This window comes from Sceloporus occidentalis, unplaced genomic scaffold (genome assembly GCF_023333645.1).
Source record: "Sceloporus occidentalis isolate IW3139 unplaced genomic scaffold, rSceOcc1.0.p SCAF_6, whole genome shotgun sequence".
NCBI lineage: Eukaryota > Metazoa > Chordata > Lepidosauria > Squamata > Phrynosomatidae > Sceloporus > Sceloporus occidentalis.
In genome coordinates, this window is record NW_028316986.1 from 326,066 (window position 1) to 348,495 (window position 22,430).

General features: G+C 54.5%; 2 protein-coding genes across 8 annotated transcripts in view; both read right to left on the minus strand.

The window, feature by feature from the left end:
• Positions 1-6,353, minus strand: part of CAD (carbamoyl-phosphate synthetase 2, aspartate transcarbamylase, and dihydroorotase) — a 30,038-nt gene extending 23,685 nt beyond the window's left edge. For 3 of the 7 annotated variants that reach the window (XM_089528634.1, XM_089528629.1, XM_089528628.1), the window contains exons 1-11: positions 6,193-6,353; positions 5,037-5,176; positions 4,028-4,157; positions 3,598-3,740; positions 3,319-3,460; positions 2,925-3,096; positions 2,530-2,715; positions 2,288-2,400; positions 1,862-2,004; positions 626-757; positions 6-239 (exon numbers count right to left, since the gene is read on the minus strand). In XM_089528634.1, coding sequence (XP_089384760.1) covers positions 6-239; positions 626-757; positions 1,862-2,004; positions 2,288-2,400; positions 2,530-2,715; positions 2,925-3,096; positions 3,319-3,460; positions 3,598-3,740; positions 4,028-4,157; positions 5,037-5,176; positions 6,193-6,283 — 1,626 coding nt within the window. In that variant the 5' untranslated portion in view covers positions 6,284-6,353. Of the gene's footprint in view, positions 1-5; positions 240-625; positions 758-1,861; positions 2,005-2,287; positions 2,401-2,529; positions 2,716-2,924; positions 3,097-3,318; positions 3,461-3,597; positions 3,741-4,027; positions 4,158-5,036; positions 5,286-6,192 lie in introns of those variants that run through there. The other 4 variants (XM_089528631.1, XM_089528626.1, XM_089528630.1 and 1 more) reach the window with 3 other exon arrangements.
• An 829-nt stretch (positions 6,354-7,182) lies between these two features.
• Positions 7,183-22,430, minus strand: part of LOC149310281 (all-trans retinoic acid-induced differentiation factor-like) — a 44,042-nt gene continuing 28,794 nt past the window's right edge. Inside the window, exons 2-6 of the mRNA XM_089528365.1 lie at positions 14,635-14,769; positions 13,745-13,816; positions 9,064-9,185; positions 7,947-8,047; positions 7,183-7,526 (exon numbers count right to left, since the gene is read on the minus strand). Of these exons, the coding sequence (XP_089384491.1) occupies positions 7,422-7,526; positions 7,947-8,047; positions 9,064-9,185; positions 13,745-13,816; positions 14,635-14,769 (535 nt within the window). The 3' untranslated portion in view covers positions 7,183-7,421. The remainder of the gene's footprint in view (positions 7,527-7,946; positions 8,048-9,063; positions 9,186-13,744; positions 13,817-14,634; positions 14,770-22,430) is intronic.

Sequence of the window (22,430 nt, forward strand, 5' to 3'; positions counted from 1 at the left end):
CGTACCTGTTCCAGGGAGCAGGCCGCCTCACTGGGGGCCACATGCTCCCCAATCTCCTCCATCTTTTCCACAAAGACCTTGCGGTCCTCCGTCATCTCGATAGAAGCCACAGGGGTGCCCAGCACGCGCACGTTGTAGCGCTCCAGCACCCCCCCCTTGGTCAGCTCCACACCACAGTTGAGGGCCGTCTGGCCTCCAAAGGTGAGCAGGATCCCATCTGGACGCTCGTTCTTTATCACCTGTGGCCGCAGGGATGGGGGGCTGCTCAGCCAATTGTACACACATGCACACAGGGAGCAAAAGGCACATGCCTCCAGTGTCCCACCCCAGAAAAAGGGACTGGGGCCTGAAAATCCAGGCCCCCAGAAGGGCCAAGTCACACTCTTTGCCCTGCCAATCAAACCATCCCTTGCCCCGAGAAAGGTGTCTGCTCAGTTTCCAGCCCCCCCCCCCCAGAGCAGCCAGGAGGAGCCCCCAATTGCCAAAACAGGGGCCAATGGGGGAGGCTGATGGCCCACTCCTTGGTCCCTCTCTTGCAGCCCTGGCTGACAGGCCCAAACCTCACTACCTCACTGGCACAGAACTGCCTGTCCTGCCAGAGGCAGGGACGTCCAGCTTAACTCACTTGGGCCACGTAGTCAGGAGTGATGGGCAGGAAGTAGACCTTGTCGGCCAGACCCTTGGAGGTCTGCACGGTGGCAATGTTGGCATTGATCAGCACTGTCTGGATGTTCTCCTCCTTCAGGGCTTTGATGGCCTGTGGAGTGGGAGGGGGATTTTAGACCTCTGGCCTCCTCTATTTCCCCTCCCATCTCACCAAAGGACATTCTAGTCAAAGTGAACAGATGGGAAGCTGGCACTGACCACCAATGTTTAGGGAGACAGCTCCCAAAGAGGAAAGGATCTTGTGAAGTTGAAGGCTTTCATGGCCAGCATCCATAGTTTTTTTGTGGGTTTTTCGGGCTATATGGCCATGTTCTAGAATTTATTCCTGACATTTCGCCTGCATCTGTGGCTGGCATTCATTCTCTCTCTGAACATGTCAGCCACAGATGCAGGCGAAATGTCAGGAATAAAGTCTTCTAGGACATGGCCACATAGCCCCCCGAAAAACCCACAAGAAAGGATCTTCTTTCCATAGACATCTTTCGGAAAATACCACTGAATGGTTTTCCCTTCTGGAATAATTCAGACCCGTAAAAATAAAGTCTTGGGAAAGCTTCTGTTCTGATTTGAATAAGCAACAATCTCAGAAAAAAGAGGGTAGGCCTCACCAAATACTGGAACATGTTTTCTAGCTGCCATTTTCCAAAACCACTCCTGCCAATTCTAAATGCTCCTAGTTTGGATTCCAAGCACACTTATGAACACTGTTTATTATTTATTTCTGTGTTCAATTGAATTAATATTGCACCTTTCTCCAAAAATGAAATATTGATCTATACTGTCTAAACATAAATTTGAGATTAAGAAATCCAATTACAAGTTTTTAAAACAAATTTCACATAATTTATGTTTACTAAATAAACCTAAAATGAAAACAAAATGCCTCAAACTACATCAGATGGAGTAAGCATTTGGTGGTGACCATTTTAAAAGAAGACATCTAGAAAATCTGTTCCAGGTTCTGCCTGCCCAAATTCTTCTAGTACCCATGCCAGCCTTGCAGAGTTTTCCTGTTACACAAGTTAGAAGAAAATGAAGGTGGGCACACAAGGCTTTCCTCTTTTTTTGTGATGGAGGGAGAAGGCAAAGAAGAAGCCAGTGCTGGTATTCCCCCCCAGGCAACCCCCCGTGCCTTTTTCCTTGCATGCAACCTGCCTCCCCACCCCGCTATGGACCCTGCGGCCCATCCACTCACCTGGGAGCCAGAGTAGTCAAACTCCCCCGCCTGGCCAATGGAGAGACCCCCTGAGCCCAGGATGAGCACTTTGTGGGGGCGGGCAACGCCACTGGCTGGCGGGGCTTCGGCTGTGCGCAGGCACTGCTGGATCCGCTCAGAGACTGGAGATGGGAGAGCAAGAAGGGACCACCTCCTGTTAGCCTCATGGAGTACTCTGTTGGGGATGCCCTGCTCTGGGAGGGAGGTGGACAAGGTGGGCCTTGCAGTCCCTTCTAGCTCCATGATTCCACACCCGTGTTATAAGGGCTCCCCCCTTGCCCTCTGCCAGGAGAGGGGCTGGCAAATGCCTTTGAAGAGGGGACATGGATTCACCATGTGGGCAGGGGGAAGTCAGGAGGCAATGCGAGCCCTCTCCCTTCTCCCTCCCTCTGAGGAAGTCCCCACCTGTCTTGGGGCTTGGCCCCCCAGCTATTGTGTCCTTCACAGTCTCCAGGAAAACGTCAAAGAGACACTCCAGGTCCATAGGGCCGGCATTGTGCTCCGGGTGGAACTGCACACTATGGGGTGGGGAAGGGAGAGAAAGCACGCGTTGGGGTCATCTTGTAGGAGGACACAGCTGGGGCCAACAGCACATCTCCATGCTCCCCCCAGCCTGTAGTTCCCTCCAGCACCCCTGCCATACACACCTGAAGAACGGCTTGGCCTCATGTACCAGACCCTCGTTGGAGTGGTCATTGGCGTTGGTGAAGAGGGGAGTCCAGCCAGGAGGGAGGCTCCCAGGCTCAACCGCAAAGCCATGGTTTTGGGAGGTGATGAAGCAGCGCCGGGAGCCTTCATGGAGGCAGGGCTGGTTGTGGCCCCGGTTCCCATACCTGTGGGGGGATGGCAAATGAGGAGGGGGCACCAGGGAGAGGCAGAGATCCTACCACTGCCACCATTGCCAGCAGAGCTGGAAGGGGCCACTGTCCTCCTGGAGAATAACACAGGTAGGCCAGCTTCCTTCAAGAAAGGAGATCACTGCCTGCCCTCTCCAGACTTCCCCACAGCCCCCAAACACGATGCCCTTCCCACCTCCACTTACTTCATTTTGTAGGTCTTGGCCCCAATGGCCAAGGCCAGAAGCTGGTGGCCCAGGCAGATGCCAAAGATGGGCTTCGGAGCAGGCAGCTCCAAGATGTGGCGCAGGTTGGTAACCGTTGCTTGGCAAAACTGGGGGTCCCCGGGGCCATTACTGACAAAAAGCCCATCAAAGTCTGGGGTGCAGTGAAGAGGGGAGTAGAAAGAGAATATTGGAAGGACTCTGGAGCACCTTCCCACCACAACTAGCAAAGACAAGCCCAGTGCCCCCTGCCCAAAATGGGCCCCAGCAATTATGGGTTCATGGCACCTGCCAAGGTGGCATTCCCCATCCCCAGTTGAGAGCCAAGGAAGGGCTCCACAATGCCCCTTCCCTCACCCACCCCCAACCCTCTAACCTGCACTGTCCAGGGGGTGGTCCCATGGCACGACCCTTACGGCTGCCCCACGCTCACACAGGCACCGAATCTGGTTGTACTTCAGACCACAATCAACAGCTGTGATCCTCACGTATCCCCCTGGGTTGAACAGGTGGGGCTCCTATGGGGAGAGTCGCTGTCAGGTGGGTGGACTGGCCAGGACTCAGGAAATCTTAGCAAGGGCTACAGTGGCCACCTCCAAGCCATGCCGGGGGGGGGGGGGGAGTCTGGCCCCAGTCCACATGTCCCCACACCTACTTGTACAGAGACCTCCTTCACCAGGTGTGTCTGGTTTGGATCCTCAAAGGGCAGGTGTGGACTGTGGATGCCGTCCAGCACCAGTCGGCCCAGTAAAGTCCCCTTTTCCCGGATCCTCTTGGTCAGTGCTCGTGTGTCCACTCCTGCGGGGAAGGGAAGCTGTGATCCCATTTTACAGATGGGAAAGGGAGGCAGAGCGGGCAGCCACTGGGGGCTCTCCATCCCACACCAAAACCCACGAGGCTTGCAAATGCCAACAGGGCTGTATTTGATGCCAAAAGGGCCTAAAGCCACAGGAAGGCAGGAATGCCACCTGCTCACACCCATCTCCACCCAGAACTCTCAGCTGTGGTGGACACTGGGTCCCTGACGGGAAAGGCCCAGATCACTTGAGAGTGCCAGCTCAAGGCTTGCCCTGCCCACCATTTACCTTCCAGGCCTGGGACCCCCTGTTCCTGCAGCCACTGGTCGAGGGAGCGCATGGCACTCCAGTGGCTGGGATTTCGGGCACACTCGCCCACGATGAGGGCGGCCACATGGATGCAGCTAGACTCGAACCACTGAGGGAGACCAAAGACAACTCAAATTAAAGCCCAGAAAGCGGTCGAGGAGGAGGAGAAGTGAACATGAACAACCTCTAGATCTCACCAGAGACTCTCATCAGCCCCACTAAGCTAGCATAGCCAATGGGGAAAGGTACTGGGACTATAGTCCAACAACATCTTCCCTCCATGTTGGGGAAGAGCCCAGAACTAAGGGCAGCCTTCCCCTGGTGTCTTAAGACTTCAGCTCCCACAATCCACCAGCCAAGGGATTCTGGGAACTGTAGTCCAGGATACCTGGTCAGTGCCTGGAGGAGAAAGACTGCCTCTACCTGGAGAAGCCCAGGATCAGAAACACGGCCTTCTCCCTGCCAGCAGGGACTTTGCAACTGGGTTATGCCCTCACACTGGTGGCAGGGTCCAGGCAGGCCCTCGCTTTGCCCACAAAGAAGCTGCCCCACAACCCTCCCTCCACAAGAGCACCTTCTTCCCACTCTTCCTGTCTCACCTCCACCAGCCTTGACCAAGTGCCAGCTGCCAGAGCATGGAGGAGGGTCTGTGCCCATTGCAGGGATGCCGCAAAGCTTCAGGCTTTGCCAAGGGAAATCTCTCCCCCCCCCCCCACCCTCCACCAGTCTGGAGACGCCTGGGCTTCTCCCGCTGCACCTCCTCAACTTCTGGGTCTCCATGGGAAGCCAAACTCTGTGGCATTGAGAGGGCAGAGCGTGTGTGTGAGTATCAGGCTGAGTGAGAACCCAGTCAACCCTTTAGCACATCCGGGAATAGCCTGTCCACTGTGAAGGTCTCCTGGTCTGCCTAGAAATCTGAAACGTTTGTGCCAGGATCTACGTGGGCACTATGAAGCCTCCCCACCAGCACCACTGACCCCAGACGCACCCGGCTGAGTCCGTGCTGGTCCAGTTCATCCGGAGGGACACCATAATTCCCCACAAGTGGGTAGGTCAGCACCAGGATCTGGGACTTGTAGGAGGGGTCCGTCAGTGCCTCGGGGTAGCCCACCATCCCTGTCTGGAACACTGCAGAAGAAAGAGGAGGGTGAGCACCACACGTGGCCTGGGGAAGGGGGTCCAGGAAAGAAGCTCTCCCACTCCCCACACCATCCCCCTCCAAAGCCATTGGGGGGGCGTTGCCTCTCCTTCTTTGCTCCCCATTTCTGGACAGAGAGTGGGCAGTTGCAGCAGTTGCAGCATCAGCAGCCTCACCTGGAGGCCTTGAGGAATGGGAGAGACGCACTAGGTGAGTAGACACATACACACATGCCTGCCCCTTAAATCAGGCTCAGAGGTTGCAAAACCAAGGCGCAAAAGGTGTGGAGCCAAACAAGCGACACACACTGAGACCCCTACCCCTGTCTGACACACTGGACACAGTTTTGTCCTGCATTCCAGCCCCTTTCTGGTGACAGAGCCACAGAAGGAATTGCGCCAAGCACCGCGCCAGGTGGCTTCTGATGCCACCTTCTCTGGAGCACTTCTCAAACATGGGGGGGCTGACTGCTGCCACAGCTGGAGAGCCATCCTTTGCCCCCCCCCCCCCGCGGGGACGCCTGGCTCCCGCAGTTGGCACTCTGATGTGTCACAGAGGCCTGGCCTGTGGCAGAGAGGGCTCCCCATGGCAGCAGCCTGGAGGCTCCTTTTCCTGAGGGGAGGCTGTGCCCCCAGGCCATCTGGCCCTCTTCTGCCTGGTGCTTGGTGGGCACAGGAGCTGCCTTTCCACTGGAACAGGAAGGGGCCTGGCACGCAGCCCTCTTGGGCCCCTCTGGGCATGCCTTAGCTTCCCACAGGGACCCAGCCCCCATCCAACCGCCAGAGCCCAGGCCAGCTCCCCGAGACCCTCGCCTGACGGAGTCCAGCGCTGGCCCTGGGCCTGTGGCCCTGAAGAAAGGGGCCACTGGGGCCGCTGGCCTCCAACAGGGGACCCTTGATCCCAAGGCTAGCCAGGCAGGGGCACCCCACGAGCCCTGACCCGGGAGAGGCCGGCGGCGACCCCCGAGGGCCCAGGCGCTCTGCAGTTGCCCAGCAGGGGCACTCACCCACTTCCCCGGCGGGCGCGGGGCCGGTGGGCCTGGCCCCGAAGGGCCTCCCGCGGAGCACCGTCCCGTCCTCCAGCACCAGCGCAGCCATGGCCACGAACCGCTGCAAAGACCGAGCAGCCGATGGATGGATGGAGCGCGTGGCCAGGAAGGCAAGGAGGGGGCGTGGCCCGGGAGGAGGAGCGCCGAGGGGGCGGGCGCGGGGCTCTTCCGGTGGGGACCGGAAGTTGGCCCTGCTCCTCCCTCCGCAAGGCATCTCTTGGCTCGGGGAGGGAGGCGGGGCCAGGGGCGGGGCCAAGGACTTCGCCCCGCCCCACTCCCTCGGGGGCGGCATCAATGGGACGCCACTGCCCCCTCCTCAGCGTCCCTGGAGATCGAGGGCCAATTGGGGCCTCCTGCCCCCCAAGTGCTCACAGGCGGCCCCATGAGGCTGTGCCTGGCATCCAGGCCAAGCACCGCTGCTGGGAAGCCCCCCCCTCAGAGAGCCATGAGTGGGAGGGAGTGGGGCTGAGGGGCCCAGTTGGTGGCCCAGGCAGAGGCCTCCGAAGGAGCAGGAGACCCCAAGGCAGCCTCTAGGGAGGATGAGCCCCGTAGCTGCACATGGGGAAAGGGTTTCGCCCACCTCTGGAGGAGACCCTCTCCTCCACCTTCGCTGGCCTTGGGAACGCCATCCACAAGTCTCTCGGGGGGGCATGGCTATTGGGGGGCGATGGGGGCACCTTGTCTGCCTTTGGCTCCATCGCTTGCCACTCCCCCCAGGAAACAGGGGCCCCTCTGGGAAAAGAGGCTCTGAACCCCTGCTCACCCCAAATGCCACCTTTCCCATAGAAGGAGATATGAAGGCTGCAGATGGGAGCCACCCAGATCAGGCCCCATAGAGCTTGGTAATCCCCCACCCAATAAACAAATAAAAGCTCCATTGTTTACTCTGCCTCTCTGTCAGTCAATCCAGGCGGCTTACACCCGAGGATTTCACACCCCAAAACAAAGTGCTAGACTGGGGCAGCCCCTTTATTAGCAACAGTCAGAGTCCTGCAAGAGATGGATCTGGCCCCTTGGGCTGGGAGTGAAGCTCAGCCCCACATGACCGGGCTCCAGTTCTTGGAGAAGAGAAATGTCCGTCTGTGCAACGGATGCTGTTGTCCCAGGAATGGTCCATCAGACATGGCACACTAAAGGCTGCCCCACTGCCCCTTGTCCTGCGCCGGACACCGATGGGTCCGTCTGCACTAGGACGCCTTGGCCTTCCTCCGCTGGGTGGTCCAGAGCAGGACGGAGAGGGTGGCAGTGACGGCTCCCAAAGTCCCAAAGAAGGGCAGGTAAGGGAAGGTGCCCTGCAAGGGAAAGGCAAGTCGGGGGCATCATTTACACACTCAAAAAAGCTCAGCTTCAAGGAAAGACCCCAAAGGCCCCCTGGCCCCCAGCATGGACATGAGAGAGAACACGGCCTCTGAATGGAGGGGTAGCTCTGTCTGTCTTGCATCTCTTGCAATTATGGTTGCCCTGGGCGGAAGAGCCAGCTCCTCCAGAGCTATCCCTGGACCAGCCACAGTCTGTGCCCAGAGTGGGTCCAGTGATGCTGCTAAAGGGGAAGCTGAAGGATGCCAGTTCTGTCAACCCCACTCTGCCCCAGTGCCCAGGCTCCCTTGGGGCTCAGGGAAATCCTTCACAGCTGCTCCCTCTGGCCACTTCACTCCAGAACCAGCTGCCCCCTGCAACCCCCCCCCCGCCCTCTCTCTTCAGGGCCAACTCACCTGGCGCAAGCACTTGTAGCCATGGAATGGGCTCACACATAGGCACTGGGGCAAGCCAGGCCCATCGGGGGCACAGAGGGAGCCCTCTGGGCACAGCCAGCCTGCAGGAAGGGCAGGAGAGGGACAAGGTGAGGATGGGGGCCCCCTTTCCCTTGGCTTTCCCTCCCCAGGGCTCACTCCAGCATTAGCTCTCAGCTCCCAGCCCCTGGCCATCCTTGCCTCCTTCCCAAAGCAGCACCCCCTCTTGGGCTGCCCCTAGGGATACATGGGGTGGATTGTACAGTTGGAGGCTGCCTCAATACTCTCCCCTTCCCAACAGCAGCAAACCCTCACAAATTCTTTGGGGATTTCTGCCCCAGCTCCTCAGTGGGTCCAAATCCACTGGACCAAGGTGCTCCAAAGGGCACACACCAGAAGCCAAGCCCCCACCAGAAGGAAGGGCCCTGTCCTCTTGAGGGATCTGCTGCCCTGCGTCACAGCCCAAGGCTGCCATAATAATAATAATAATAATAATAATAATAATTTGTTTTATTTATATACCGCTATTCCAAAGATCATAGTGGTGAACAGCAAGTAAGCTAATTAGCAAGTAAGCTAATTTGCCCCCAACAGTCTGGGTACTCATTTTAGCTCCCTCCTCGGAAGGATGCAAGCCTGAGTCGAGCTTGGGCCCTTTTGCTGGTCTTGAACTCGCAACCTTGTGGTTTCGAGTGAATGGCTGCAGTACAGGCATTTACCCACTGCGCCACCAGGGCCATGTTCCCTCCTTGCCCCCAGTTCAGTTGCCAATGTGAAGAAAGGGATCTGGAGAAGAGGGACAAGAGCTCTGCTATGCCAGAAGACTTGCAGCACATGCTTCTATGCCAGGCAAAAGAAGAGGACCCACTCTGAGACTCCCCTTTTGCTCATTGCTGCCACTGACCCTAATCCATCATCCTGCAGCTGATGTGCTCCAGAGGATCCTTTGCCTCTATCTCTGCGCTGTGAAGCTGCAACAGGCTCCATAAGGAACTCTGGTGGCTCTGCAAAGCCATTCCCCACCTCCTGCTGCCAGCCATCAGGCCTGTCTGTTGGCTCCCCACTGTGCAAGCCCCATGCCAAACATCCCCCTCCGCACCTAGTCCAGCTGAGCCGTCGCAGGGGTTCCTCTGGCCTTGGCAGACCCGGCTGTTCCCTCGGACGGAGGTGCTGTTCCATCCTTCGCTGCCCCCGGGGCAGTCCACATTCGGAGGCAGAACCCTGCAGACCAGGAAAGATTCTTTCAGGGTCTGGTGGGAGGCAGCGGGGGCAAGGCCTAGTGTGCCAACCCCCAGCAGGACCCAAAGCCAAGCGTGTAGACACCTGCCCACTTGCAAGGAAATGGAACGTTAGACTTACCTGAGATACGTCCCTCTCCATCAGAGAAGGTCCGAGCATCCTGACTCTGTGTGGCTCCACCCACTTCAGCTCCTGATAGGCAGAGAAAACAAAAGAACAGGGGCCTGGCCCCGCCCCATAGGCGGAGCCGCCCAAGAACCCTCAGTTGATGATTAGCCATGAACAACCGAGGAAGGATCGGCTCGCCCACCCACACCAGTAGGCGTAATAACACCGGGTGGGGAGGATGCTCGGACCTTCTCTGATGGAAAGGGACGTATCTCAGGTAAGTCCAGCGTTCCATTTCCCATCAGAGAAGGGGCCGAGCATCCTGACTCTGGGATTTAGAAAAGCCACCAAATTCCAGGGAGGGCCGGCTGGCGTGGAAGGTGAACTGGAGACAATCTGTTGTAATACCCTCCGGCCAAAGGCCGCCTCTGCTGATTGGAAACGATCCAGTTTATAATGTCTGACAAACGTGGATGGCGACTTCCAAGTGGCTGCTCTGCAAATTTTGGCCAGTGGGCCGTTAGTGGTTAAGGCTGCTGACGTCGCCGCGCTCCTAGTTGAATGGGCAGTGATGCCTTGAGGCGGGCCGAGGTTGAGAGCTCTGTAACACATGATGATGCATTTCCTAATCCACCTCGCCAGAGTGGAAATTGACACCTTCTTTCCTTTGGAGTTCGGCCGAAAAGATAGGAAGAGAGCTTCCGACTTTCTGAATGCCGAAGTCCTCTTGAGGTAAATCTTGATGGCCCTATGAACGTCAAGGGTGTGCCAAACCTTTTCCAGGTCTTTGGAAGGCCGTGGGCAGAAAGAAGGCAGCATGATGTCTTGAGAGGAATGGAACACCAAGTTTACCTTGGGAATGAAAGTTGGATCAGGTCTGAGTAGGATTGAGTCAGGTCTGATCATGCACAATTCTTTACGAACAGATAAGGCGCTGATCTCTGAGACACGTCGAGCCGATGTGAGAGCTGTGAGGATCAGCGCCTTCCAAGTGAGGAACTTGAGAGGGACCTCTCTCAGTGGTTCAAAAGGATGTATAGTTAGGGCCTTGAGGACCTCGTGAAGATCCCACGACGGGAAACTATGTTTGGTTGGTGGAGACCTGTTAGACACTCCCTTGAGCAGTCTGCAAATGTGAGGATGATCAGAGATCTTGGCTGCCTCATCGTGGGGAAGAACCGAAGTTATAGCCGCGACCTGTCTTTTGACGGTGTTCGGTCGAAGTCCCTGATCTATCCCATCCTGGAGGAAATGGAGGAGTGTAGGCACTGATACCTGAATAAATCTTTTTTCTTGAGTTTACACCACCTCTTGAAGGCCCTGAATGTATATTTGTAGATTTTGATCGTTGACTGGCGACGGGAGGCCAGGATGGACTTGATCACCTCTGGCGAGTATCCATAGCTGGATAGCATGTGGCGCTCAATTTCCAGGCGTGTAGCTGAAGCCAGTCTGGATCGGGGTGGTGAATCTGGCCTTGAGACAGTAGGTCTTGTCTGATGGGCAAGGGAAAACTCTAAGTCGATAGATTCAGAATCTTTGAGAACCAAGGACCTCTGGGCCACACTGGGGCCACCAGGATGACCTCTGACCTGGTCGCTCGTACCTTGGAGAGGAACTTCGAAAGACGTGGTATTGCTGGAAAGGCATATAGAAGGTCCTTTGGCCAGTGGCAATTGAGGGCGTCTATGTCTTCTGCTCCCTCCGTCCGGAACGTGGAGAAGAACCTCAGAGTTTTGGTGTTGGATGGAAAGGCGAACAGGTCTAATATCAGGAGTCCCCACTCCGTCGTGATGTAGCTGAACACGTCTGGGTGTAGGCTCCATTCTGACTGATCTATGTCCGTTCAACTTAGCCAGTCTGCTTCTGAATTTAGCTTTCCTTGGAGATGTTCTGCGTCTAGGCATAGCAGGTTGGCTTTGGCCCAAGTCAGGAGAGATTGGGCCTCCATCATCAGAGACCTGGATCTGGTTCCGCCCTGTTGGTTGACATGGACCTTTGCTGTAATGTTGTCCATTCTTATCAGGACCACCTTGTGACAGATCAAGTGATGAAAGGCTTGAAGTGCCAGATGGATAGCTCTTAACTCCAGCCAATTGATGCTGTGTGTTAGTTCTGTTGGGCTCCACTTACCCTGAGCTATGTGAGGTCCGCAGAAAGCTCCCCAGCCCCTGAGGCTGGCGTCTGTGGTGATTTGAATCCGTTGCAGCTTCCAAATGGGCCTCCCCTTTGAGAGCACCTCCGAGTTCCACCAGCGAAGCGACTGTCACACCTCGTTGTCGAGGAGGATCTTTTTGGGCTTTTTGAGTGTGATGGCTCATTGGTGAGGTAGGAGAAGCCATTGCAGGGGTCTGGCATGGAACCTCGCCCAAGGCAGGCACTCAATGGCTGCTATCATGAGGCCTTGTAGATGAGCCAGAAGTTGGAGGCTGGCCCTCGGTGAGTCCAAGACCTTGAGGACAGTCTTCTGGATGGACCTGGTCCAGTCTTGGGGGAGATGCACTATGTCCGCTTGGGTTCTTATCAGGGCTCCCAGGTGATGGATCTTTTGATCGGGAATCAGTGGTCTTTTGTAGGTTGACCAGGAATCCATGGGTCTCCAACTCCGTGAGGACCTTGGAGGTGTCCTGTAATGACTGATCTCTGGATGGAGCATGGATCAGCAGGTCGTCCTAATAAGAGTAAACGTGGAGACGTCTTGTTTTTAAGAGGGCCACCAAGGCCATCATGACCTTGGTGAAAACCCTCGGGGCTGACGCCAAACCAAATGGGAGCGACCTGTATTGGAAATGGAGATTGCCATATTTGAAACGGAGAAAACGCCATGAAGATGGATGGATAAGAATGTGAAGATAAGCATCTTGTAGATCCAGCGAAGACAGAAAGTCTCTGGGTTGGGGGCTGTCTAGAATGGACTTGAGCGTCTCCATTCTGAACGTTTTCTTGAGGATGAACCGGTTGACAGCTCTCAGGTTGAGAACAGCTCTCCAAGTCCCGTTTTTCTTTGGGACTAGGAAGAAGGTTGAATAGCATCCTCTTCCCCTTTCGCCTGATGGAACTGGCTCGATGGCCTGAATGGTGCAAGAAGACGTTCAATGGCTTCCAGCAGGAGGCGATGTTTGGTGGGATCGCTTGACTTGGGTGAAGGTATGAACATATTGCGAGGTAGTCGATGGAACTCTAACTTGTAGCCTCACCAAACAGTGTCCAAGACCCACTTGTTGGTGGTGGACCTTTCCCAAGCCTAGCTGAATTCCTGAAGCCTGCCTCCTACTGGATGGATCCCGTCATTGTTGGGTTTTCTGCGATGATTTCTGGCCTCCGGCATCCTTGGTGGGAAAAGAGGATCTGTTTTGTTTGGAAAACTTGGAATCCCCCCAACGCGGCTGGTTAGACCTGGACTCTCTGGCTCAAAAGGAGTTGGAGTTGGAAGGGAAGAAAGGTTGGGAAGAACGAAAGGAGGAGCGGTTCTTAAACTGTCTCCTATCCTCTCTCTTTTTTACCTGAAGGCAGGGCCTTCTTTTTGTCTTTACCCTCGACAAGAACTGGTTCTAGGGATTCTCCAAACAGATTAGTGCCAAGGTAGGGAGTGAAGGCCAAATTTTGTTTGGACTTGAAGTCCACATTCCAATTCTTTAACCACAGCTGGAGCCTGACTGCTATAGATGCTGCTTGGGCCCTAGCACATTGCTGAACAGTGTCGAGAGTAGCATCTGCCGCAAAGGCAGAAGCCTTGGTAATTTTGTTTATGGTCTGTCTGACCTTAATGTCTGTTGGGGAGGAGTTCGAGAAAGAGGAGAAGGAAAAAGACAAGCGATCGAGCCAGACAGGTCAGGGGAGCTGGTTGGATCCCAAACAAAGGGGGAAATAGCAAAGAAAAAACTCTGTAGAAGAGAAGTATGTCCTATCACAGTGATGGCGAACCTATGGCATGCGTGCCACAGGTGGCACTCAGAGCCCTCTCTGTGGGCACACATGCTGTCGCCCTAGCACAGAGTTTGTCAGTTTCTTACTAGAAAGCCAGAGGGATGTGGCACTTTGCAATAAATAAGTGGGGTCTGGGTTGCAGTTTGGGCACTCGGTCTGTAAAAGGTTCACCATCACTGTGCTATCAGGAAAAAGGCAGGAAGAAGACTGGGGTTCCTCGGGTGGCTCCACCCATGAGGGCGGGGCCAGGCCCTGGGTCTATTGTCTTTCTTCTCTGCCTATCGGGAGCTGAAGTGGGCGGAGCCACCCAGAGTCAGGATGCTCGGCCCCTTCTCTGATGGGAAAGTGCTGTCCAACCCCAAGCAGCTTTGCACAACCCTCCCCTGCATTCTTCTGCCGGCCTCCAGTCCAAGGCACCTCCTGCACCTCTCCCATAACTGCTTCCACTAAGGAGGACAAGTGGCCCAAGTCCAGGATCTGGACCCAGCTCCCTCCGCACCACTCACAGGGTCTCCAGGTGAGAAAATCCCCGGAAAGCCTCCGTGGGGAGAGGTTCCAATGGATTATTGCTCAGATCACTGCAAGAAGAAGAGAAAAGTGCATTCAGGCTCTGAGCCAAGCTCCCCCTCTTGACCTGTGAAAGATTTATGGCATTGTACACTTCCCCCAGATCTGACCACTTCCTGTGATGACCCAAATCTAACAGTATTGGAGTGACTTGTCCCTTCCTTTCCCTAAAGATGGACGCTGCACCTACAACCCAGACTTCAGGCGCCTCCACTTTCCCAGAACAACATGCCTCAACCCAGCAGTGGGCTGCTATGGACTATTTATAGGAGCTAAGAGTAGCCTGGAAGGTGGTCAAGACCAAAGAGGACCCCTGCCTATTGGGATCTGGAGCCGTCTGGGTATTTTTAGGCTTCAGTACCCAAACGTGTGTCTGTGTCTTCAAGTCACCTGTTGATTCATGGTGACCCCATTAATTTCATAGGGTTTTCTTAGGCAAAGACACCTCAGAGGTGATTCTGCCACTTCCTTCCTGCAAAATGTAGCCCACAGCACCTGGTATTCGTTGGCAGTCTCCCCCGCAAGTACTAACCAGAGCTGACCCTGCTTAGCTTCCAAGATCAGACGGGATCAGGTGCCTTTGGGGCATTTAGTCCTATTTGCACACATTGAAGCCTAGGCCGAGACCTCTAGCACTGCAGCCCACTCCTTGAGTATTGGGCTCACAGGCTGTCCTCCCTCCCTTGCTCCCTCCCTTGCAGGGGCCTCTAAGGGCCAGAGATCCACCTTTCTTCCTCCCCCCCACCATCTGCATGAAGAACCCCCAGGGGGGCCCAATGGCCAGAGACCCCTCTTCTGGTTCTGCATCTCAGGAGTGACCTGGACTCACGTGACAATGGCGGTGCTGGCCTCCTGGAAGCCGGAGCAGAGCCTCTGCAGGGAGCAGTTCCCCAAGTCCAGCCTAGAGATGAAGAGGAAGACAAGGAGGCCACAGCCACCTGAGATTACTTCCCAGCCCACCCAACTCAATCCAATTCAACTTCCCTGCAGAGGAAGGCATTTGGGGCTGGAGCAGAGCAGGGCTTTCCCTAAAGCTCTGCTGGACAAGGACATTAAGTGGGCCTCTGGGGCAGGAGCTGTGGCCAGTTGCCCCCCCCCCCCCCCAGGAGGATGACCAGATGTCCTCTTTTTCCAGGGCATGTCCTCCATTTCAACCTTCTGACCAAGAGGAAGAATTCCCAAATGCCCTACATCTGGAGCATGAGTAAGAAGAATGAATCCCTCCACGTTTGTGGCTTTGGGGATTTCATTATTTGCGGTTTTGATTAATATGTTCTCTCTAGGAATCTCTACGTCAGTGATGGCGAAGCTATGGCACACGTGCCAGAGGTGGGCCCATATGCCATCGTCCCAGCACAGAGATTGCCAGAGTTTGTTACTAGAAAGCCAGAGGGACATTGCATTTTGCAGTTAATAAGTGCGTTTGGGTTGCAGTTTGGGCACTCGGACTCTAAGAGGTTCACCATCACTGCTCTACGTTGCCCGGATTTAGTTGGCAATACAGTTGTGCTGGAGAACCTAGAAATTCCTAGAGAAAACACTTGCTGATTGGAATATTTGTGGATTTGACCAATACGTCTTCTCTATGAATCTCTAGGCCCTCCAGTACAACTCTGCCAGAAGTTGACCATAGAGTTGTGCTAGAGAAAACCTAAAAGTTCCTAGGGAAGACACTCCTCTAGGCATTTGTAGGTCCTCCAGTGTGACCCTATGAATATCTTCTGGGAGACGTTGGCCATAGACTCAGCTCCAAGCCCTGCTGAGAGGCTACTGTGTGCCTGTGCCTTTTACCATCTGGGCAGCAGCTAAAGGCAAGGAACCTGGACAGGGGGCGGGGCCAAGGCTTTGAGGCTTCTTCTGCCCTGCTCTTTCACCACCAGCCAGCTCCAAGCCCTGCTGAGAGGCTACTTGCCCCCTTGCCTCCAGGAACTGCTGTGTGAGCTGTTTGTTGCTGCCGGGCGGTCTCCTGGGTTGCTAGAGATGCACAACTGCGCACCGGCCCAGGAGCCGCCCTCAGACTGCTATTGGACTCCATCTCAGCGTTTTTGCCAGCGGACCGGGGGAGAACATCTGTAACTGCGCGGAAGGCAGGGGTGATGAACCCGCGCCAGCTACCTGGCAGAGAATGATTGTAGTATCTTCTCTCTGCCTTCATTGCTGTATTGTGGGGGGAGTGGGAGGGGGAGGGTATGGATGTGGAGAGTGTTTTGGTTGGGGAGGCAGAGGGTAATTCCCTCAGCATGACCGGGGCTCCTGTTGGAGTAGTGTGGGGCAGGGGGAGGTATGGCTGTAGGAGACTGGATCAGCGTTACAGGGGAAGGAGAGATCGATGCTTAATACCTATCTCCCCTTCCTATCCCTCTTCTAACCAAAGAGATCTGAGGGTCATCCCAACCATTCCACAAACCCTGTCTCTGCTCCTGTGCAATGCCAGGTCTATTAAGAACAAGACCCACATTATTCATGACCTGCTTGAAGATAACAACTGTGACCTGGCTTGGGCCTGAAAGGGAAGCTGTGTGGGCTCAGGCCCTACCTGCCGGGTACTCAGTAAAGGACCAGACCAGGTTGGGGGGGGGTGTTGCTTTGATTCATAAAAACACCTTGTCCCTATCCAGGAACCATGTCCGTCAAACTTCCTAAATCGAGTGGATTTACCTGACCCTGAAGGCCAGTGACAGTCTAGGGATTCTGTTGGTCTATTGGCCACCCCGTGCGCTAACAGACTCCCTTAACGAGCTGACACAGTTGGTCTCGGAGCTAGTGCTGGAATCCCCCAGGCTCTTGGTCCTGGGGGATCTCAACATTCCCTTCACGGCCAACCAGGTTCCATCTGGTGCAGCTCGGGAATTCATGGATACCATGACAGCCATGGGCCTGTCACAACTGGTCTCGGGACCTACGCATTCGGCGGGTAATACACTTGACATGGTTTTTTGTACGGACATGGAAATTCCGTGGGCGGAAATAATCAATATTTCCACCCTGTCATGGACGGATCATTTCCTGGTGGAGGCAAAAATCAAGGCAGCTACCCAGATCTCTCCCGGGGGTGGCGGACCCATTAGAATGGTCCACCCTCGAAGGCTGATGGAACCCAAAAGGTTCCAGGAAGCCCTAGAGGGGTATATGGTTGGGGAATGACGGCGATTCTGTTGACGCCCTGACTAACATCTGGGACACCGATCTCTCCAGGGCTATACACAGTATCGCTCCCAAGCGCCCTCTTAGGCCTGCTTCCAAAAAGAAGCCCTGGTACACGGAAGATCTCTGGGCAAGGAAGCGGGTGCTGCGACGGCTAGAGCATGACTGGCGGGCACACCAGCGCTTACCCGACAAGGCTCTCCTAGACCGTCTGTTAGAGGACTACGGAGAGGCGATAGATGCAGCAAAGAACTCGTTCTTTGGTGCACGTATCGCGTCCGCGGAGTCGCGTCCAGCAGAGCTGTTCAGGGTAGTGAGGGAGCTTACTCGGCTCCCCTCTGCCCTGAACCCTATTTTAGAACCATCTAAGGCCTGCTGTGACCAATTTAACAACTTCCTTGCGGATAAAACCTCTCGGATAAGGGAAGGTCTTGATGCCAGTATTAGTGCAGAAACCAGAGTAGAGGTATCCAGAGCTTCCGTGGACTCGATTATACTGGATCACTTTGAGTCTGTAGATACCGATGATGTGGACAAGATCCTTAGAAGTGTTAGGAAGACAACTTGCTCCCTCGATCCCTGTCCCTCATGGCTAGCGGCTCAGGGGGGAACGGTAGTAACTTCCATGTTACACCATATAATTAATACATCATTGAGGGATGGGCAATTTCCATCTAGCTTGAAATTGGCCATTGTAAAACCCTTGCTAAAAAAGCCCTCCCTTGACCCCCTGATGCATAACAATTATCGGCCAGTATCGCTATTGCCATTTTTGGGGAAGGTGATTGAGAGGGCAGTTGCAATCTAGCTTCAATCGATCTTGGATGAAACGGATTATCTAGACCCATTTCAAACCGGCTTTCGGGCGGGTTACGGGGTTGAGACTGCTATGGTCTGTCAGGGATGATGGGAGTTGTTGCTCTTCACCTCTGGCTCGAACTCACCACCTTGTTACGCACCGGCGCTGACCAGTTTTGGCCAGTGGTTAAAGCTTTGCTCTAAAGCAGCAGAGTTACAGAGAATAGGCTGAAGACCCTGACAAACTCTCCAAGCCTTCTCACTCTTGCTTCCACAGAAGTCTTCACGCTTCTTCAGGATCCAGCTGGCTCTTGTCTCTTCACTCAAGACACCAGACAACTCAGTAGTCTTATATCAAAGATCTACTTTATTCTACTATATACAGCTCCAAAACTATCCAACACAACTCCAATAATACTCCTCACTACTGCCCACTACTACTACCCACAAAATACATTGGGATTCATAGCCATTATTATAGTCATTGCAAGATACCACCCACTCTTGTCTGTTTCCACCCAGTGGGCGTGTACATCCACTCTCATTGGCTCTCTTGGTTCAACCCACAATTAATGATTTCATCATCTCACCTTGTCCACTTAACAATTCTCAGGTGTGTTCAATTATCCACTTTGCATTTCTGTCCTTGGCATTTAGGACTTGCTAATTACATTACCTTTTACACCTGTGTGGCTCCTAATTGCTTCTGCTGAGTCACCCTGACTCTCACATACATGTTTTATTTCATTCACTGTATATCCCATGTTGCATTTTCCTTAACATGGTCTCCCTGGTCGATGATCTCCGTCTGGGCATGGACAGGGGTAGCGTGTCCCTGTTAGTGCTCTTGGACATCTCAGTGGCTTTCGATACCATTGACCATGGTATCCTTCTGGAGCACCTAGTGGAGCTGGGAATCGAAGGCACTGCGCTCCAGTGGTTCCGATCCTATCTCTCTGGGAGGTTCCAGATGGTGCAGCTGGGGGACGTGTGCTCCGACAAGAGGGCCCTTACATCTGGGGTCCCTCAAGGAGCCATTCTGTCCCCCATGCTTTTTAACATTTACATGAAACCACTGGGAGATCATCCAGAGGCATGGGGCGCGGGGTTATCAGTACGCTGATGACACCCAAATATGTTTCTCTGTGTCTCCGACTGATGCTGTGACTGGGGTTGGCGTCTCTCCTCTCGTGACCTGTCTGGAGTCGGTAATGGGCTGGATGAGGGAAAACAGACTCAGCCTGAATCCAGAGAAAACGGAAGTACTCGTGATAGTTTCCCCTGGCCCGGGGATGGCGGTGGTTCCACCTGTTCTGAACAGGATCACGCTTCCCGTGAAGGACTCAGTACGCAGTCTGGGGGTGCTCCTTGATTTGTCGCTCCACCTTACATCTCAGGTGGATGCGATGGTCAGGAGCACCTGTTATCAGCTTAGGCTGATACGCCAGCTGCGACCCTACCTGGGCCGGGGGGACCTTGAAACGGTAGTACATGCTCTGGTAACCTCTCGATTGGATTTCTGCAATGCGCTCTACATGGGGCAACCCTTGTACCATATCCGGAAGCTGCAATTGGTGCAGAATATGGCAGCAAGACTGGTCACTAATACACCTAGGACCAGCCACATAACACAGGTCCTTAAAGACCTTCACTGGCTGCTTATTTGCTTCCGGGCGCAATACAAGGTGTTGGTTATTACCTATAAAGCCCTAAATGGCTTGGGCCCAGGGTACTTGGAGGACCACCTCTCTCCGTACAATCCGCCCCGCACACTCAGATCAACTGGGAAGAAATTATTAAGAGTTCCGGAGGTCAGATTAGTTACTACCACCAGGAGGGCCTTCTCTATCTTGGCCCCCAATCTCTGGAACTCGCTTCCCGATGAGCTCAGCTCGGCCACCTAACTGAACCAATTTAAGAAGGGGTTAAAAACACACCTCTTCGAGCGGGCATACCCCTGACTCCTGACTCCCGATGTGCTCCGCCCCCTCGTCAGCACTGTTGAGCTGGCACGAGATGTGGTTTTATGGCTGTAGTTGCTGTTCTGATGTTTTATAAGATGTTTTGCATTTTAATGGTTTTAGATTGTATTTGCACATCTTGTTAACCGCTTTGATTTTTAGAAAAGCGGTATATAAATACAAAGTTTATTATTTTTATTATTAGACTTGCCCTGGAGGACCTGGGGTTTCCTAGAGAAGACACTCATCTGGGCCTTTGCAGGTCCTGCAGGGTGACCCCATGAATATCTTCTGGGAGACGTTGGCCATAGAGTTGCCCTGGAGGACCTGGGGTTTCCTAGAGAAGACACTCATCTGGGCCTTTGTAGGTCCTGCAGGTTGACCCTATAAATATCTTCTGGGAGACGTTGGTCATAGAGTTGCCTGGAGGACCTGGGGTTTCCTAGAGAAGACACTCATCTGGGCCTTTGTAGGTCCTGCAGGGTGACCCTATGAATATCTTCTGGGAGACGTTGGTCATAGAGTTGCCTGGAGGACCTGGGGTTTCCTAGAGAAGACACTCATCTGGGCCTTTGCAGGTCCTGCAGGGTGACCCTATGAATATCTTTTGGGAGACGTTGGCCAGAGAGTTGCCCTGGAGGACCTGGGGGTTCCTAGAGAAGACAGTCATCTGGGCCTTTGCAGGTCCTGCAGGTTGACCCTATAAATATCTTCTGGGAGACGTTGGCCATAGAGTTGCCCTGGAGGACCTGGGGGTTCCTAGAGAAGACACTCATCTGGGCCTTTGTATGTCCTGCAGGGTGACCCTATGAATATCTTCTGGGAGACGTTGGCGATAGAGTTGCCCTGGAGGACCTTATGGTTCCCAGAGAAGACACTCATCTGGGCCTTTGCAGGTCCTGCAGGGTGACCCTATGAATATCTTTTGGGAGATGCTGCCCATAGAGTTGCCCTGGAGGACCTGGGGGTTCGTAGAGAAGACACTCATCTGGGCCTTTGCAGGTCCTGCAAGGTGACCCTATGAATATCTTTTGGGAGACGCTGGCCATAGAGTTGCCCTGGAGGACCTAGGGATTCGTAGAGAAGACACTCATCTGGGCCTTTGCAGGTCCTGCAAAGTGACCGTATGAATATCTTCTGGGAGACGTTGGCCAGAGAGTTGCCCTGGAGGACCTGGGGGTTCCTAGAGAACACACTCATCTGGGCCTTTGCAGGTCCTGCAGGGTGACCCTATGAATATCTTCTGGGAGACGCTGGTCATAGAGTTGCCCTGGAGGACCTGGGGTTTCCTAGAGAAGACACTCATCTGGGCCTTTGCAGGTCCTGCAGGGTGACCCCATGAATATCTTCTGGGAGACGTTGGCCATAGAGTTGCCCTGGAGGACGTGGGGGTTCCTAGAGAAGACACTCATCTGGGCCTTTGCAGGTCCTGCAAGGTGACCCTATGAATATCTTTTGGGAGACGCTGGCCATAGAGTTGCCCTGGAGGACCTGGGGGTTCCTAGAGAAGACACTCATCTGGGCCTTTGCAGGTCCTGCAGGGTGACCCTATGAATATTTTCTGGGAGACGTTGGCCATAGAGTTGCCCTGGAGGACCTGGGGGTTCCTAGAGAAGAAACTAATCTGGGCCTTTGCAGGTCCTGCAGGGTGACCCTATGGATATCTTTTGGGAGACGCTGGCCATAGAGTTGCCCTGGAGGACCTGGGGGTTCCTAGAGAAGACACTCATCTGGGCCTTTGCAGGTCCTGCAGGGTGACCCTATGAATATCTTCTGGGAGACGTTGGACATAGAGTTGCCCTGGAGGACCTGGGGGTTCCTAGAGAAGAGACTCATCTGGGCCTTTGTAGGTCCTGCAGGGTGACCCTATGAATATCTTCCGGGAGACGTTGGCCATAGAGTTGCCCTGGAGGACCTGGGGGTTCCTAGAGAACACACTCATCTGGGCCTTTGCAGGTCCTGCAGGGTGACCCTATGAATATCTTCTGGGAGACGCTGGCCATAGAGTTGCCCTGGAGGACCTGGGGGTTCCTAGAGAACACACTCATCTGGGCCTTTGCAGGTCCTGCAGGGTGACCCTATGAATATCTTCTGGGAGACGCTGGTCATAGAGTTGCCCTGGAGGACCTGGGGTTTCCTAGAGAAGACACTCATCTGGGCCTTTGCAGGTCCTGCAGGGTGACCCTATGAATATCTTTTGGGAGACGTTGGCCATAGAGTTGCCCTGGAGGACCTGGGGGTTCCTAGAGAACACACTCATCTGGGCCTTTGCAGGTCCTGTAGGGTGACCCTATGAATATCTTCTGGGAGACGCTTGCCATAGAGTTGCCCTGGAGGACCTGGGGTTCCTAGAGAAGACACTCATCTGGGCCTTTGCAGGTCCTGCAGGGTGACCCTATGAATATCTTCTGGGAGACGCTGGCCAGAGAGTTGCCCTGAAGGACCTGGGGGTTCCTAGAGAAGACAGTCATCTGGGCCTTTGCAGGTCCTGCAGGGTGACCCTATGAATATCTTCTGGGAGACGCTGGCCATAGAGTTGCCCTGGAGGACCTGGGGGTTCCTAGAGAAGACAGTCATCTGGGCCTTTGTAGGTCCTGCAGGGTGACCCTATGAATATCTTCTGGGAGACGTTGGCCAGAGAGTTGCCCTCGAGGACCTGGGGGTTCCTAGAGAACACACTCATCTGGGCCTTTGCAGGTCCTGCAGGGTGACCCTATGAATA